Source organism: Sphaeramia orbicularis, chromosome 16 (assembly GCF_902148855.1).
Source record: "Sphaeramia orbicularis chromosome 16, fSphaOr1.1, whole genome shotgun sequence".
Classification (NCBI taxonomy): domain Eukaryota; kingdom Metazoa; phylum Chordata; class Actinopteri; order Kurtiformes; family Apogonidae; genus Sphaeramia; species Sphaeramia orbicularis.
In genome coordinates, this window is record NC_043972.1 from 53,811,804 (window position 1) to 53,829,887 (window position 18,084).

An 18,084-nucleotide genomic window follows, 5' to 3' on the forward strand; every position below is an offset into this window, starting at 1 on the left:
TTGGATGACAACCTGATTTTAATCAGCTTAACTCACATATTCGTCAGCTGTAGGACATTGCCCTAATATGTGGGATGTGATACACGAAATCAAGCTGCTGTATAGACACCCCATGCAAGTAGGACACCTAGTCACCATAGGTAGAGGAAAAAAATACACAATGCTCACAAGTAAAGAAAAAAAAAACATTAATTAATGCATACATTTGCATGTTTTTAATGTACTTACAACTTGTAAAAACATTTCACATTATTGGCACTAAAGAACATGAAGTGAAGCACCAGATACAACAGAGTCCATTTAGTGACAGACATGTCCACTTTGCTACAAGTCTCAAAAAGGAATACCAGGGCAGTAAATATTACTTGTACAGGAGCATCTCAAAAAATGATCATGGAAAAGTTCACTATACTTTGACAGTTATTTCAGAAAGTCAAAACTGTATATTTTGTAGACTCGTTAAATAAACACTAAACATTTCTTAAAATATTACAAAATTTCATTTCAAGCTTCGCAAATCATTATTTATACCTTTAATTTCTCCGTCTGGTTTAGCGCACACAACTGCAATCATGGTTTTAAAAAAAATATGTTAAAGCTGCTAACTTGACATTTGTTCAGAGTACAGTCACTGATGTCCTCCACAAAAAAAAAGCCACAGAAGATCTTTGCTGAAAAGGCTGCCTAACATCAGAGTGCTATATCAAAGCATATCATGGTAGGTTGATTGGAAGGGAAAAGGAGGGTAGGAAAAGTACACAAGCAACACGGATGACTACAGCTTTGAGAAGATTGTCAAGCAAAGCACTTCAAGAACTTGAGTGAGCTACACATAAAGTGGCCTGAGGCTAGAGTCAGTGCATCAGGAGCCACCAAGCACAGACTAGTCCAGGAAAGGAGTACATGCCCAGTGTCAAGACACTACAGAAAAAAATACAGTCTAAATTAAGTTTTGTTTTGTTTTTTTTAATATTGAATACTGTATGGTACTTCAGCGTTTTTAAATACTTTATGGTCATTAAAGCATATCTATCTCTTTTGTTAAAAGCTAAAGAGAAATGAAGCGATAACACTGACAACCCCAGTTAACCATGTATCATCACAAATGGTTTAAGCTAAAAAAAAGATTTTGATATAGATGCAATGTAACTTTAAGTAGCAAAGAAGAATGTGGATAACATCTTCAAATTTCATGGAAGTGTAAGAAGAACATTTTTGGGACTGTATTCATGAAACAACAGTGACACCTTGTGATGTGTGAGGCAGACAAACCTGCTTAACCCTTTCATGCATACTGGTCACTACAGTGGACATCTATTCTACAGCTGTTCTCTTGTATAATCATGGGTTTTGTTGTTTTAGTTCCATATCAGCCATCACCGTGGACACTTATGCACCATCACTTGCACTGACCATTACAGTAACTTTGCCGTTCTTGATAAACCTGATCTGCACTAATATGTTTTAGTGTAAATCAATTGCTATTTGTTATTAGACTGTAACTAACAGTTTCCTTAATCAAAAAGGTTTTTTTCATATTATCTCCATGAAGTGAGTCATAACTAGTGTTAGAGTATGATCAAATGTGAGAAAACATCGGATTAGCTGCATGAAAAATGTTTGTATTTCATAGTTTTCATACAGTATATCAGTAAATACATGTTTCTTTGTTTCAAAAATTTAACACATGGTGTACAGCTGAGTGGACAGTTTTGTAACAGTTTTCAATCACATTGTTTTTGTCATGCCTAAAGAGGAATTAAAAACACTCAGGAAAAAAAATCTTAACTAAGGTTCTCATAATTCATGCATGAAAGGGTTAATTTCTTTCCATACTAAATTGATACATGATCAGGGCCAGCTCTGATCATATTGGTTGCCAAGGCAATATTAGGTTTTGAGCGCCCCCTCCTGGCTAGCACCAGTACATGGCCACAGCAGTTAGAACAATAACGGGAATAATAATAATTTATTTATAAAATCAAAAAAGAGTAGTAATGAAAATTAAAATAATTTCAGAATCAACAGACCACTTAGAGGCACAACATCTAGAAATACAATCTAAGGTCCATGTCCTCCTGTGACCCAGGAAAGTAGAAGTTTTGTCTTTTTTACATTAAATAATTTTCTTGATTGGACACAGCATAATTAAACTTTTTTTTCCGGATACATTTTTTTATGGAATGTCCTTTGCAGTGGATAGAATTTTTTCTTTAATTTTGTTTGAGTAAAGCTCTGAAACTCTTGTCTCATAATGAGGCCAAAAATGCATTGCTGGGTCTCAAAGAGGATATGCTTAAAATCTGACAAGTCTGCATTTCCTTGCTTCCTAGGGACCAAATGTGGCCTATTAACCATCCCACTGCCTTCTTTGGGTCAAAATGACCAACTTTGCGGTTGTACCCCACCCTGCTACCTTTGTCGGGTTAAAATGACCCCTGGTTTGGTATTACCCCTCCAGCTTCCACCTTTGGTAATGCCGGTTCATGTTCAGTCATATCCTGGAATGCCCCCCTCCCCACACAAACACAAACTCACAGACACAAATAAATGCGCACGCACGCACACACACACACACACACACACACACACACACACACACACACACGTGTGTGTGTGTGGGTGGGTGGGTGGGAGATGCTGTGGTTTGTATGGGCAAAACGTATGCATGTTTATCCCTCCCACTGCCTTTGTCGGATCAAGGTGACCCCCTTTGCCATTTTACCCCACCCCGATGCCTTTGTCGGGTCAAAATGACCCGTAGTTCTGGAATAATTACCTCGCGCTGCCTTCGTTGGGTCAAAATGACCCCCACTGTGATTTTACCCCACCCTGCTGCCTTTGTCAGGTCAAAAAGCCCCCCTTTGCGATTTTACCCCATCCCACACACACACACGCACGCACATAAATGCACACATACACCTAAACGAACATAAACACACACATACACATAAAGGAGAGAATTATTATCTCATTGTTTTGTCCAGTCCAACCTGGAAACATCCTCTTGTCATTGTGTTGTTTTCGTCACACCATGACACATTTTTGCATCATCTTGACACTACTGATCCCACCGTGGCAAAACTGCACCAGCAAAAATACAAAAAACAAAGTGCAGAAAGACAGAAACATTCAGTGTGAACAGGAAATAAAAAAGAGAACCCTCTATACTACTCAGTCTGTGCATATACTGTGCATATGTACAAGTTATCGACATAGTTGCATATAGTTGTACAGTACAGCTGTATACCTTCAAACTCATATTTCTTTTTCCCATTTTTTGAGATTTTGGACACTCGAGTGAGTAAATTTGGCCATAAATTTTGCATCACCGGTCATATTGTTTTTGCTCTGGGTGGCCCCCATGGTTAAATTTATTTATTTTTAATATTATTATCATAGTTCTTTATTATTTTATCTTTTTTTTTTTTTTTTTTAAATCAGTAGAGTTTCATCTTATCATAGAGTTGTCAAAATTCCCAGATGACCCAAAAGCAGTAGATGCTTTTTGTACTAAATCAGATTTATTCCATTAATAATCAGCTGCTATTTCATCTTGATATTTGATGCAACATAATTTCTTAATCTCTACCAGAAAATGTCATACAAACTTAAAATCTGCTATTTAGGTAGTAAGAAAATTAGATTTTTAGAATGATTTTTTAAATTTTTAAAAAAAAAATGTTTTCACTCTGGAATGTCAGACGTTGTTCCCCTCACACTTATTAAATCCATGCACATATGCACAAAAACACAACTAATTTACTGATCACAGCATCTAGGCTCAGGTTTATTCATCAGAAATATAGAAATGTCCAGAAAATGGAAGATAACTAATAACAAATGACATAAATATGACAGAATGAATCCTGAGACTCTTCGGAGATGACGATGTGCAATGTTCACAGATTTGTGATTTTAATGTCAAACCAAATCATCAGTGAGTTTATTCTGTACATTACACAGAAAAAAGCATTTTACAAATACTGATGATTATCTGGAGAAATACCACTGTCATAATGGGATTATTTAAAGGCTGGTTTTTGGTTTCAAATACAGTTGATTAAGAACCAGATGATTCATTTATGGTTTTAAATTAATCACAAAAGATGCAACAAAATTACGTAAAACATAAAAACAAACAAAAAAGACAAATATTATATATTGTCATGTGACGAATAACAGGTGACTAACGCCCCCCATTTGTGCCTCGGTGCCCCCCTCTAAGCTTTGTCATTCAAAATGCCCCTGACGTTGTCCAAACACCCCCTGGGGGGCAGTACTGCCCTTGCTGAAAAAACTGTACTCTACACCTCATGCATGGAATCAGCTGCAGAAAGACAGGAAACTAACTGGATTAATTTCTGAGTGCTTTTAAGTCCAAACTGAGAGTTCTTGAGGCCGACTCCATAACTTGCACTTGTTTTTCTTAATCTGCCCCTAAATGTTATTGTTCAAAGTTCAAAGTTCAAGGTTACTTCATTTATATCCGTAGGTAGATTTGTTTTGCAGACAGTGTTTGCATTTGGCATTACAACAAAACACACATTGAACCTGTTAGGCAGGTACTTGATCGAGTGTCAAGACAAAAAGTGTTCAGTGTTCCACCATTCATCAATATAGCTGCATGGATAAGTAAAAGGATAAAATAAATAAATAAGATCAAATAAATAAAAACACAATAAAAACCTCAAGAAGATTAAAACAGTCTCTGGGATAAAAACCAGCATAAGAACATAAAATTTAAAAATTAGAAGTCACAATAATAATAAATAGAGCAAAGAAATAGAATAAATAACTAAATAAGTAAATAAAGTGCAATGTCACTATTTCTTATTGAGCTCAGTGACGGCGACAGGAACCCAGCTGTTTTTATAACGCAGCGTCCTGCACCTTGGGACTAAAAACCTCCATCCAGAGGAAAGAAGCTGAAATTTGCCCCGTAAAGGATGGGAGTCATTATTACAAATTGATGAAGCCATCCTCTGTACCTGTTCATCATTTCCAATTTGTTCCTAACTATTTATTGTCAAATGTATCAGTTATTTGTGTTTTAATGGTGTAATTCTTGGAACTGTGTTTTGTCTTTGCTGCTGCCTATCTTGGCCAGGACTCCATTGTAAAAGAGGTTCTTAATCTCAACAACCTGGTCTCATAGAATTCTGTGTAATGACCACAGACCCTTAACTCAAAATCTGTGATGGCATCATGGAATTGCCCAAAATTCCAAGATGGGTCCAAAGAAGTGGTACCATTGTGATACCAGTGACAGGCATCAGCTGTGGTCCACGCACAGATCCACTGTCTAAACAGATCAGACAGATTTGTAGGCCTATTGTTATTTTCATTATCACCATCATCATCTCATCATCCTCATCATCCTCATCATCTTCATCATCCACATCATCATCATCATCACCATCATCATCATCAACATCATCACTATCATCATCAGCAGCAGCAGCAGCAGCATTTCTAGAAACATTTTCTTGACCAACTCTTCCAGGGTGATTTTCATCATGCCTTTAATGGTGATCATATAGGTTATTGATTACAATTTGATGCATAGGCTACCTGACATCCCATGATGGGACCATGGAATTTAAGAGCTCTTTTGTTTGCTCATTTGGAAACTTGAACTCTTCTTGACTCAGCTACAATACCAGTTTGACAGTCGGCCTAACCTGATGTTTTGTCCTTTGGTCGTTAGTCTAACATTAATTGCGATAATGGTTGTAGGCCTATAATTCTGAGTCAATAACTGAAACCTGTGATCGGACCACGGTGGCCTGTCCATGGGCGACACACAGATTGTCAGGTCTGGTTAATGGACCTCAACCAGAAACTCTAAAATGTTGCTAATGACAGATTTGAACACCATCATACTGGCATATTGAGTGCTACCAACAGTTTTTTTGATCATTTATCCTCATACCAAGGCCATCACTCTAGCTGTAGATCTGAGTCAGTGAGCCTTTAGAAAGTGGATACTAAATCAGTTCATGAACCAAAATAAATAATTTCCATGCATTTCATTTTGTTAGCCAGTCATAACCATTACCATGTCAATTTTCACACTAATATTAAATGTTTATCAGATCATTACAATCTGACCTATTTCTTACCAAGGTCAATGATACAGACACTGAGTTACTGAGTTAATGTTAAAGTTATGTTAATGTTCTGAACAAGCCCTTAGCCAAATATCCTTCTCTGCCTCAGGAGCAAGCTGTCAGTGTCACCACGACAGGACAGCTGATGAGTCAATAATGCACCTGCAGATGGGGCGGTGCCCTAGTGCCCTCTGTTGACCAGCCACTCCTGGTTATCTATCTGTCTATGAAAAAGATATATGACAACACTAAAAAAAGCCTTGTTAGTTCTCTGAGTTTTTAGAGATTTGATTGCAGGAAATTTATTGTCTACCGTGTTTTTTTTTCCTCACAAGTGATTGAACAATGGAAAATAGTATCACTAACTAAATCCACTCTTGTGTTGGTGAAGCTAAAGAAATCACAAAAATAATGTAAGAAATGAACCATTTTGCAGAAGTTTGGATCTGAGTCACTTCCTGCCTCATCACTAACAAGTGAAAGAACACATGGTGTTTGTGGAACTGGAATTAAATCAATCTGCAGAGAAAACTACATCTGTTTTAAATCAAAGTATTTACATGATGACGTGGTTCTATACACGTTGCGCTTGTGCCTTTGTAGAGTGTTACATCCAGTTTTATTTTGAAAGCTTACTTTGGGGTTCCTGCCAGTCCACCTGTGCCAGCATGATGGCAGGGACTATATAAGCAGGCCCTTTGTTTCACCCTGTCTCTGTTCCAGCTCTACAGGCCACCAGCTTCAGCAATATGTCTGGGTGCTTGTACCAAGCTGTTTGATTTTTGTTTTAGTTTTGACTAAGTTTTCCTGTTGTTTCAGTAAACCTTAATTTATCTGTTACTCGTGGTCCTGTGTCCATCATTATGTTCGACTCATGAACCAGCCCTAACATTATAATGGGGGCTCGTCCCAAAGTCTAGATTTAGTTTGTGGGGTTGTATGTGGTTCCATATGATGTGATTTTTTTTAACTTGCCCCACTAAGTTAGCCAGTGGGTGCTGGTGCTGGAGAGACCAGCACCACTATGTTGTTTTTCTGTGGGAATCCTGGGGTGGCCCCTGGCATGCCCGGGTGAACCACTGAAGGTACTCAGATAAACTTAGGTAGCATATAAGTTAATAGAGAAAGAGGGGCCTGGGTATGTTCTAGTGCTGAAATCTTGTGTGGCATATTCAAAGTTGTGGCTGTAGTCCAATTGTTAGCCCTGGTTCTTTGTGTGAGGTTGACTGTGTTGGCCTGTGTCAGCTCAATTTCATTACCATTTTGGGCTAGTGTGTGTAGTTCTAATGGGCAAACTACTGTGTGTAGTACTCAGGGTTTTGTGGTGGACTGCATTTGGATGCTTGTGGATGCTTTTGCTGCACTTTGTGGCCTCGTGTTTTTGTGGCTATTGTTTCCCATTGTGTGTGATACTCTTGTGAATCATTTTGTTGGGTGCTGCTATTGTTTAGTGTATTTGTGTTTCACCTATGGTATTCGTATTCAGTTTGTCATAATGTTTGATTTGCACATGTTTGTTGGTGATCCTGATGTGCAGCAACTTTTGTCCTGCACAAAAAAAAAGACCTTCAGTTGGTTGCAAGTCACTATGGCATTGTTGTACAGGGAAACCCTAAGAAGGAAAGAGGTTGAGTATTTGCTCTGCAATGGTTTTGCTTGCTCTTAGAACTCTCCTTGCCTCTTGATGCCAAAACCTGACTTAACCCCTAGGTTCTGTACATACTTTAGGTAGGTTAATAGGGTAACCAAAATTGACTTTTTCCCCTGCCCTGTGCCTTTGACTGACAGAGCATCTAAGATCTCTGCATTTGTGACACCTGACAACTTCCTCCAACATACAGTTATGGCATTATACATGTGCAACGCCACTGCCACCTTCCAGCATCTAATGTGGAAAGTGTTGGCTGGTGTGCCAACTGTCAAACATAATTGAATGATGTTGTTGTGTATTCTTCTGATTGGAAGAGCCATGTAGAGAGTCTATGGACTGTTTGCCCGCTTTGCTGAAGCCTCCTTGACTCTGAACTTCAGCAAATGTGAGTTTGCAAAAGCCACAGTTGCATATCTGAACAAAGAGGTGGGAAAAGGACAGGTTTGTCCCTTTGCAGCTAAGATCAGTGCAGTGGCTGAATATGTGGTGGCATATAATTCACTGAAGAGGGAAGTACCTCTCTTAGTTCTTTTTTTTTTAATATGTGAAATTTAAGATCACACACACCCAGTTCTCTCCTATTTCATTCTCTTATTTCTCCCCTTTAAAAGGACCATCTCTGATGAGAAGGGGGCTTTTTTTGCCTTTTGCTTTTTCTCTGACTGTCTGACTGTGTGTGTGTGTGTGTGTGTGAGAGAGTGTGTGTGTGTGTGTGTGTGAGAGAGTGTGTGTGTGTGTGTGTGTGTGTGTGTGTGTGTGTGTGTGTGTGTGTGACCTGCAGCAGCTGTGGGGTACGAGAAGGGAAGTTTACTTAATCCTATCCTCATCTGAATAATAAATTTATATACTGAACTTGATCTCTTGTCCTTACAGGGTTATTTTGGCCACTACAAATACCCAGCACTCACAACCAAATGCCAACTTCGCAGGTTTTCAGGATTAGCTGGTTATTATAGGGCTTTTTGCCATAATTTCGCTACCATTGCTGCTTCCCTCACTGATCTAATTAGTCCTGCTAAGGAGATGATCTGGGCCTCAGAGTGCAAACAGGCTTTCCAGGTGGTGAAAGCTGTTCTCTGCAGCTCTCCAGTCCTGTAGTTGGCTGTAACATATTGCAGGATATAGAGAGGGAACTTGTGGCTAAGCCGAGGATTTTTAGTATGACAAAGACAGTTCTAGAACTGATCTCTTAACCCACACATTGAACAGTCTGACATGTCTTTCTTGACATCTGTTTAAAATCATAGTTTGTTCTTTTTGTACAATATATGTTGCTGACCTGACCTGATTGTCTCAGTCAGGCTTGGTTCCTATCCACCGACTCAGTGATGTGATTGAAGCCTTTACTTGAAGGGGGTAAACATAAATTACTGTATGTAATATGTTGTTTTTACCCAAATTATGTTGATCATAATTTCATTTTTCAAATCAATGAAAGGAGAAAACATTCAAGGGGATAAATAGTTTTTATACAATGTACATATAATACAACAGCACATACACAAACTAGAGACATACATGACACATTTATTGTTCTGATGCTGCATTGACTGGTGAACTGCACTCTCTCCCTTCACAATTTAAACTTCAACTATCTTAGAATTAAATATTGAGATTCACTCTGGCATCTGAATAAAATCTTTTTTGTAAGCACACATTTTATAATAAGCTAACAATGTGACAGTGCACATTCACTCAGCTGCCAGCATGTCAGGACAGTTCACCAACACTCAAATGAGTGTACAGTGAATCTTCTGTACACTTGGTTTAATTCAAATTCAAGTTTGCATGTTTTCCCTGTGTCTGTGGATTCTCTCTGGGTACTCCGGCTTTCTCCCATCATTCAGGGACATGCACCTTAACGTGTTAATTGGTTATCTAGATGACCCATAGGTGTGAAAGTGAGAGTACTTTCATGAGATGGTTTTTTAACTACAGATTATCATCATTACACTGCCTATTGTATGTGATTTAGTGTGTCTCTATATGGTATATATGTGGTGCCTCTGGTGTTTCTTTCAGTTTTTGTCAATAAAGTCAAGATCGTTATTCTGCATGGCTCCAACTAGTTTTTCAAGACAAATGCATATAGTGTCTGCAAATGCAGACAGACATTTTTTACTGCTGAGCACAGCTGAGTCTACTAAAACAGACTCTGATCAGCTGTTTTGAAAGTGAAAACCAAGTTTCACATTTCAAAATGTATTTATATGTCACGGATAAACTCAGTCTGTTAAACCTGCCCTCTGAAAGTGACCCCAATGCTTGATAAGCTGATATTTATGCACCCTGTGATTTTTAAAATATTTAAAAGGACATTTCTCCCTTATAATGGGAGGTGACCTGAGGGAGCTTTTGACACCAATTTGTAAGTAATTCAAGAAACCTACACTTTCAAATGTTTTACTGACCAAATTGCTGTCAATCGACAGTAGATTAATTCAGTGGGAAACAATTTAAAACTAATGATAGAATGAACCTGAGATTAGGAAGGCACAATTTAACAGTGCTCCACTGACCTCAGTTTCATATAGGCTAAACAGAAAACAGAGGCTGTTTTGCGTCCTTTCAAAAATAACATGGCAAGGGGATGTGTGTGATTCAAGCTAATAAAACACAAACAAGATGTTACAGGTAGAAAAATCTAAAACCAGATGAAACTACATGATTCAAACTAGATGATATGGGTAGAAAAATCTAGTTGGTCTAAGTAGCGAAAATATATATGTGTTATATATTACAAACCTCTGATTTTTAACATAATTTTTTTTTAGTTTTAGAAAACAAAATATACATCTAATATAAATACTCTCTTAAATCTACAGGACATTTAAGGACATACTAATAATGACACTCAAACCAAGATGTACAGCTGCAGCCAGATATCACAGCAATGAAATAAATCAACCAGGCATAGAAGAGAGACAGCACAGAGGGAACCTGAGCAGCACTGAGATCAGTCATCATCACTGTCACTGCCTGACTCGCTGAGCTGAAGATCATTTCCTGTGAATAGCAAAACAATGCAGCAGATTAGAAGTGCCTCTCCAAGAGTTCGAATCCCTTTTTATTGGGAATCAAATGCTTAACGATACTGTGATATGTGAATAACTTGAAATAAACATCTGCGATAGTGCAAACAAATCTGACAGGTTATTAGCCACACGCTGGGTAAAGAGTTGTACCAAAATAAACATAAAATAAATTGCCTTTACTGTGTCTGCTTTACTGTGCCATATATGTACCAGCCCCCTTTTCTTATTTAGGATTAGGGCTATATTTCTTATTTTCCTTTATATAAATCCATGAGCCTACATAGGTCATTTTTCACAGCAGTATTTTTTTAATGATTTAATGTTAAATAATAAGGGTTTTATAATTCAGTGAGCAAGGAATATTGTGATATTATGGAAAATTTTGCAGCTTTGCAGAAGCCGGTTGCTTATACGTCAGCGGAGAATATTAATGTCAAACTAGCATGTGTAGACTGATATGGCACACCTAAGCGCAGCTCTAGCTAAAATCATGAGATAATTAATTTCTTGCTAGATTTTTTTAAAAAAATCTTTCTGAAAAATTGTGTCAAATTGTTTTAGTGCATCTTAAATTAAATCACACCGAAGATGCAGTAGGGTGGGGGAATAAAAACTCGTATCTCAATATGGTTAATAGAAATGGAGAGGCATGATACAATGTACATAATGTTAAGCATCTTATTTGGAACACCAAATTTAGAGCCAATTTTTTTTTTTTTTTTTTTTTAAATGTAACACAATATACACTGTATACTGCGTTACAATCGCAATACAATAGGCAAGGCAAGGCAAGGCAAGTTTATTTGTATAGCACATTTCAGCAACAAGGCAATTCAAGGTGCTTCACACAGGACATTGAAATAAAAGAAACAAAAAGAAACATTTAAAACATTATAAAAGAAACATATAAAAGGTGATTAAAAACAGCAAGTAAGAAAACAACACATAAAATAAAAAAAACAAACAAAAAAAAACACATAACACATTTGTCATTGTAGAATTTACATTTTTGGATTAGAATGATTGTGAAAGTGTACCAAATTAATTTATGTCACTAATTAAATTGTGTAATGATATGTTGGGACTTTTAAGATAACAATAATAATAATAATAATAATAATAATAATAATAATAATAATAATAATAATAATAATAATAATATCATCATTATAAAAATGATAATAATGATAACATTGGTAGAACTGTGCTTAATGGAAGCAATACATGGCCTTGTAATACTCACGGAGTGTATTCATGAGTTGGTTGTTGCCCTGTGGCCAGTCAGCCCCTCCATTGGCCACTGGGTTGCGACTGGGTGAGGTCTGGGTACGCAGTCGGAGAACATCATGCTCGCCATCACTGCTGGAGCTGTCATCACCACTCCCTGAAGCACTGGCTGAGTCAGAAGAGCTGCTACTCCCACTGCTGCTCATCTGTTCAATCACCTCCACTTCAGCTCGAAGCTCTGCAAACAGCAACATTCATGGACATTTAAAAATCTACTGATGAGATGAGATCGACTAATGAGCACTTACCACCAGCTATCGTCATGGTTGGCCTTACTAAATATGTATTTGTCAAAGTTTTCCTTTCAAATCACAAAGTTGTGGTTTAGAATTTCAAATTACACATGATTGTTTAGTAAGGTTTGTAGTAATGAATGTGCCTCAAATTGTGCCACTATTTAAAACAAAAAAATTTAAAAAAGCATGTCATTCTTAGTCTGTCATGGATGTGAAAGCTGGAGGACAGAGTTTATTTTAATGTGAAATGCTGCTGCAACATGGACAGTTTATCCTTGAAATGTACAGCAATTTTGTGTTTTGTGCATAATCAGAATTTAGTCTGATATATGAGGATTTCTGAGTGACTTAAGCAATCTGACATAGGAATTTAGGCTAGGTGAGGGATGGAGTAAGAGGGCGGGAGATTATAAATTAAACTTCATCCCGCTCCTTTTCGAATGGTTTACTTTCTTTTTACATAATCCTTTTGTTGTTTGGTTTTATTGCAATATTTAAAAAAAATAGATAAACAAAACAAAACAAAGCTGCACATGGAGAATGCATTGTCAACAACTACAGAGCAAGTAGTAGAATGGACAAGAGTTCCAATGCTGTTTAACAGAAAGACATGTATAAACTGACATGTCAGATTAACTTGAACTTGGCACTGAGCCAGGTTGTGCCACTGTATGTAGATTACATCCATCATTACTGAAATGAAGTGGATCTGTCTGTCTTCATAAATGGATACATTACCAATACATCACCAAGATAGCAGTTTGCTCCAGCGTATGCTGTTGTTGGAAACTATACAAAACTATGGAATGAACTGCTGCTGCACATTAGACAGGCCTCCTCACTGTCTAATTTTAAAACTCTTCTTAAAACCAACCTCTTCTCTTTGGCTTTTTCACACCACACAGGACGTTGATTTTATGTGCATGGATATTTTATCTGGGGAGGACAGTGCATTTATTTATTTATTTATCATGTTTCATTGTGTTTTTATCTTAGTATTTTATCTTTTTATTATGTTTTATTGCATTTATTTTACTGTACAGCACTTTGGAAACCTTTGTGTTTGTTAAAATTTCTGCTTTATATATAAAAATGGATGGGATTAGATTTCAATTTCATCCTACTGTACTCTATTTAGTCAATCTGGTACTTATTCTGTCTTCACGTGCTATGGGAATTATGGTAAATACAAGTTATGAACTTGAAAATTGCACATGAAGGCCCCCTCACATCTTATTTTCCACTGGGGAACTGGGAAAAAATTTTGATCCACAAGATGCCAAGATGGAAATAACCTTTGAAATTTCCAACATGGCGGAGAGTAACGAGAGATTAATCACAAATGATAAACAATAGCTTTATTAATGTTCTATTGCTGTTAACTGATGATTTTGTACATTTAGAGCAAATACAATCTACAAAAAAGCAGATGAATTAACACGTCCAAAACTCTTTTACCCATGTAGCAGGTCATGATAAATTGTGCACCCATTTTTCATTTCGCTACGACAACAAAAGCACTTGAATACAACATGCGTGTAATTTTGTAATTTACAAGTGGAATGATCATCTTCCCGATAGCGCATGAAGGCAGCATTGGAGCCAGTCCCTCTTCCCTCATTCATTCAAACATTTGTTAAAACACAACGTATATGTGATGCAGTTTCACACACACAAAAAAAAAAATTGAACTCCAGACTTTACTTAACTTTTGATGTGCATCTAAATATGTCTACTTATACATTATCTGAAGTACCTAAATTCTATTTGAATTAAGTGTGCAACACAGCCTCATTCTAAAATGCTAGGACCTCTGCTTGAACCTGCTCACCTCTCTTGATGTCATCAAGCTGTGGTTCTGGAGATGGGTCATCCTTTGAGGGAGAAGGAGAGGTTTTGATTGCAGCCCCAGGTTTGGAAGGGGCCCTGAACTGAGAGCTGGGCTGACTACAGCGGACTGACTGCTGTTCAATCCTGGCCTGGATCTTACTGCTGCCTTCTGCCCTGAAACATGCAAAAAGCAGATACTGCAGTCAGAGCCAAATAGTCACACTTCAATAGCACTTTGCCAGAGCTTTACATAGTTGCAGAATCCTCAAATATCATTTTGGGCTAAGGGTAAAAGTTATCTGGGTTGTTCAACTAGTTCTTGGATAGTGCTAAGGGAGGATGCTGTGATAATACCTTTATTAAGTACAATATATATCCATGAACAAGTATTTCATGGTATTAAAATGATTAAATTCCTACAAAAGAAAAACAGAATATAACAGCACACATTTTTAGGGTGTAGTTGCAGCTTGGAGGTTGTTCTTTTACGTAGCGAGAAGGACTTTTACAGCAAGTGAAATTTACTTTACAAACTTCATTGTAGTCAGTTCGAACACAACTTATTTAATGTTTTTTTTTGTCCAACCAGGTAATGAAAAGAAATTATGGCTATGTTGAACTGGCCTCATGATACAGGTTCCTGTATTACTGTTTGCTTTTGCAAACTAGCAATGTGCCAACTTCGGATTTACCAGTTTGATGCAGGAATAGAACTACTGCAGATAAACACTTAATACAAATACATCTGAAATCATCTGAACTATTACTTTCACGTCTATTAATAACCAAACTTGAAATACAATATCTGGACCACAACATATAAAATTTCTGTGCCTCTCACCTTGTTTTCTTGACCTGGATGCTGCTACTTAATTTCTCCAGTACAAACTCTCCAGTGTCATGGTTAATGATGAGAACACAGTCTTTCTGGTATGGCCGCTTGTTCCCTTTGAATACTGTCATGGGAGGTGTAGAGCCCTAGAAGGACAACAGTGAACTACATAAGCTTTATGATCCAGCATTTTTTTTTCATTTTCTGAAAGTCACAAACCAAGCTTAATTCACATAAGCTCTTACTGGAATGTGGGGTAATGTTATTGTAACTTCGTCTCCTTTCCCCACTTGTAGTTCTCCCTCACAGCTCGTGTCAATAGATGCAGGTTTGAAGTCATCTTTAAAAGAACATAGTGTGGATGTAAATCCCAAGAGTCATACATCACTACAAAATCACATTAACAGAGATATTTGGTCCTTTATTAGGTTATAAGCACAAAACCTTTTATTTGACATGTTTGGCACTGATATCAGTTTACCAAAGTTTCTGACGATATAGTGCCTATAAAAAGTATTCATTCCCTTGGATGTATTTCCCTTATTATTGATTTTAAATAAATTATGATTAAAATAACTTAGCATTTTGACAAGAATTTCCAAAATCAAAACACTTGTTAATATTAAATTGAAAGCAAAATTCTAAAAAGTAATTTCAATTAATAAAAAAACACATGAAATACATATTTTTGTTTTTGTTTTTTGTTTTTTTTTATCACTGAATAGTCATTGAAGTTAAGTCCATTATTAAGAAATGGAAGGAGTATACCACATGTAAAAATCTTCCTAGAGCAGGCTGTCTTCACAACCTCAGTGACTATACAAAGAAAAAGAATGTAGAGAGGGAAGCTGTCGATTACTACGTACTTTGAGGGTTAGGGTTAGATGGGAGAGCATGAGCACACAACTAATGCCCGGATTCTTCACTTTAGGGTAAAATGAATGCAGTGAAAAATAGAAATCCTAGAGGACAATCTAATTCAGCCATCAAAAGAACTACAACTTGGCAAAACATTTTTTTCCACCAAGACAATGTCCCAAAGCACACATTGAAAGCTTCACAGAAATGGTTCAAAGGCAACAACGTGAATACTCTGTAGTGGGCGGTCAAAGCCCAGAGCTCAACGCAACAGAAAACATGTGGCTGAACTTGAAAAAGCCTGTTCATGCCTAATCTCTGTGAATGCTGATAGCATTTAAGCATTTGCAAAGTAGAGTGGAGCCAAATTGCATTGTCCAGGTGTGCAAGCCTTACTGAAACCTACCCAAGCAGATTCAGTGCTGTTATTACAGCCAAAGGAACATTCATTAAACACTGACTTGAAGGAGGTGAATATTTATCCAATCATATATTTCACGATACATTTTTAATAAACTGACATTATTTTGAAGGAATTAGTTTTCATTTTGACATTACTATTTTCTTTAAATTCTACTCACCAAAGCCAAATTATAGTGACCAAGATTCCATGTTTGAAGGCAAAATAAGGAATGAATGCTTTTACACACACTGTATTTGCTATCGTAAATACAACTAATCTGAAAGTTAAGTGCTAGACTTTTCTTTAGGCACTCTATCATAAAGCGTAATTCATGTAGTATCAAGGAGGTGACAGATAGATGGATGTTGGCCAAGCTGACATCCATTATGGACAACACACTGTAGAGGTCCTGAGAAGCTCCTTCAGCACCAGACTTTTACATCCCCAGTGGAAGAAGGAGCGATACTGCAGGTCATTCTTCCCCACAGCCATCAGACAATATAACAGTTCACTGTAACCCCACCCACACACCCCAACATCACACCATGAACATGTGCATCCACAATGTAAATATGTAAATAATATTTAATTTTTAATTCTAATTCTTTATTCCTGTAAATATTTATATAAATACTAAATTTCTCATTTTTCTCTCATATTTAATTTCTCACTTGTTTGTGGTTTTTCTACCTGTCTTATTCTCTGCACTTGCTATTTTGCTGCTGTTAACTGTGAAATTTCCCCACGGTGGAATAAATAATTCTATTGGTAAAAATAAATCCTCTTTACAACTTTCTCAGTTAGTTTATGAACTTACAGGTCCTGGCCAAAAAGTCCCTTCCTGGATTGAACTAACCAAGTATTAATATGTTTCAGCTGGCAACAAGTTTATTAACCCTAACTGATGAATGGAGTAGCTTCTCGTTTATTAAACAACTATGGCGAAAGACACATTTTGTGTTTGTAGTAAAGATGTAACTGTTTCAAAGCTGTAAAGGGCTGAAGGGCGTTGATGGAGAAGATCCAACCAAATACTGCTATCATTAATACAAGATCTTTGACAAACAGTAAAGGGTGGAAATAAATGTTGTGACATTCCATACACTTATCTTTTTTTCTCTTTAAATCTTTTTTCAAGAAGGTGAAGTATACAATTAATGTATACAACAAGAAAATAACAAGTTTGCCAGGGGGAAGGATTATACAGTTATTATAATACAATGTCTAAATCAGAACAGATACTGATGGTTTTAAAGCATTTTTGTTTCCAGATTTATCTAAAAGCTTTAATGTTCAACATCTTAATTCCATACCCTTATCGGACCATACCACGCCAAATGTGTGACATCATCAAAGTGAACAGATGTTAGGGCGTGGGAAGTATTTTGGCCAGTGTGTATTTTTGTTAATTAACTGCGTTGTGTGTATAATAGATTTTGTTTTGTCTACCCTATGGAAGTCAAATTACAAAAACGAGAACGAAATCAAACATTTCGTGTCCTTAACCTATTTTAATGAAAAAATGTTCCCACGAGACGGACTTTGACACACTCACATCTGATAGTGTGAAAGGAAGATTTTGGCCTCTTCTCAAAGCTTTCTCCGAGCTTCAAAAGATGCTCCTCTTTGTCCAGCAGTGGATTCGTACTTCCGTTCATGTCTTCTGTTTATTTCAAAGAGTTTAGAATTAACATTTATTCTCACCAGAAAGAAAAACTAAATTGGATTAAGTAATTTAGAGATTTGATGAACAAGCTAAATACAACTTAGCCTAAAAGCTAAGCTTTAGCAAAACAAGTCGTCACTCGGCCGCTCCTTTTCCGGTTCTGGTCCGGCTGT

General features: G+C 36.9%; 1 protein-coding gene across 1 annotated transcript; it reads right to left on the reverse strand.

Annotated features, from left to right (window-relative positions):
- Nucleotides 1-9,211: 9,211 nt before the first annotated feature.
- eaf1 (ELL associated factor 1) lies at nt 9,212-18,074 on the reverse strand. The gene is made up of 6 exons (XM_030157885.1): nt 17,801-18,074; nt 15,230-15,324; nt 14,994-15,130; nt 14,154-14,326; nt 12,043-12,264; nt 9,212-10,770 (listed from the first exon to the last, which is right to left on the reverse strand). The coding sequence occupies exons 1-6, from the start codon at nt 17,901-17,903 to the stop codon at nt 10,721-10,723; spliced, it is 780 nt and encodes a 259-aa protein (XP_030013745.1). The 5' UTR covers nt 17,904-18,074; the 3' UTR covers nt 9,212-10,720.
- Nucleotides 18,075-18,084: the final 10 nt, after the last annotated feature.

Excerpts from the sequence above, each read along its gene's own strand:
- eaf1 (XM_030157885.1), bottom strand. The coding sequence starts at position 17,903 with ATGAACGGAAGTACGAATCCACTGCTGGACAAAGAGGAGCATCTTTTG. Across the intron at positions 15,325-17,800 it reads TTCCTTTCACACTATCAGAT|ATGACTTCAAACCTGCATCT; the intron begins GTGAGTGTGTCA and ends GTTCTTTTAAAG. Across the intron at positions 15,131-15,229 it reads TAACATTACCCCACATTCCA|GGCTCTACACCTCCCATGAC; the intron begins GTAAGAGCTTAT and ends TTGTCCTTCTAG.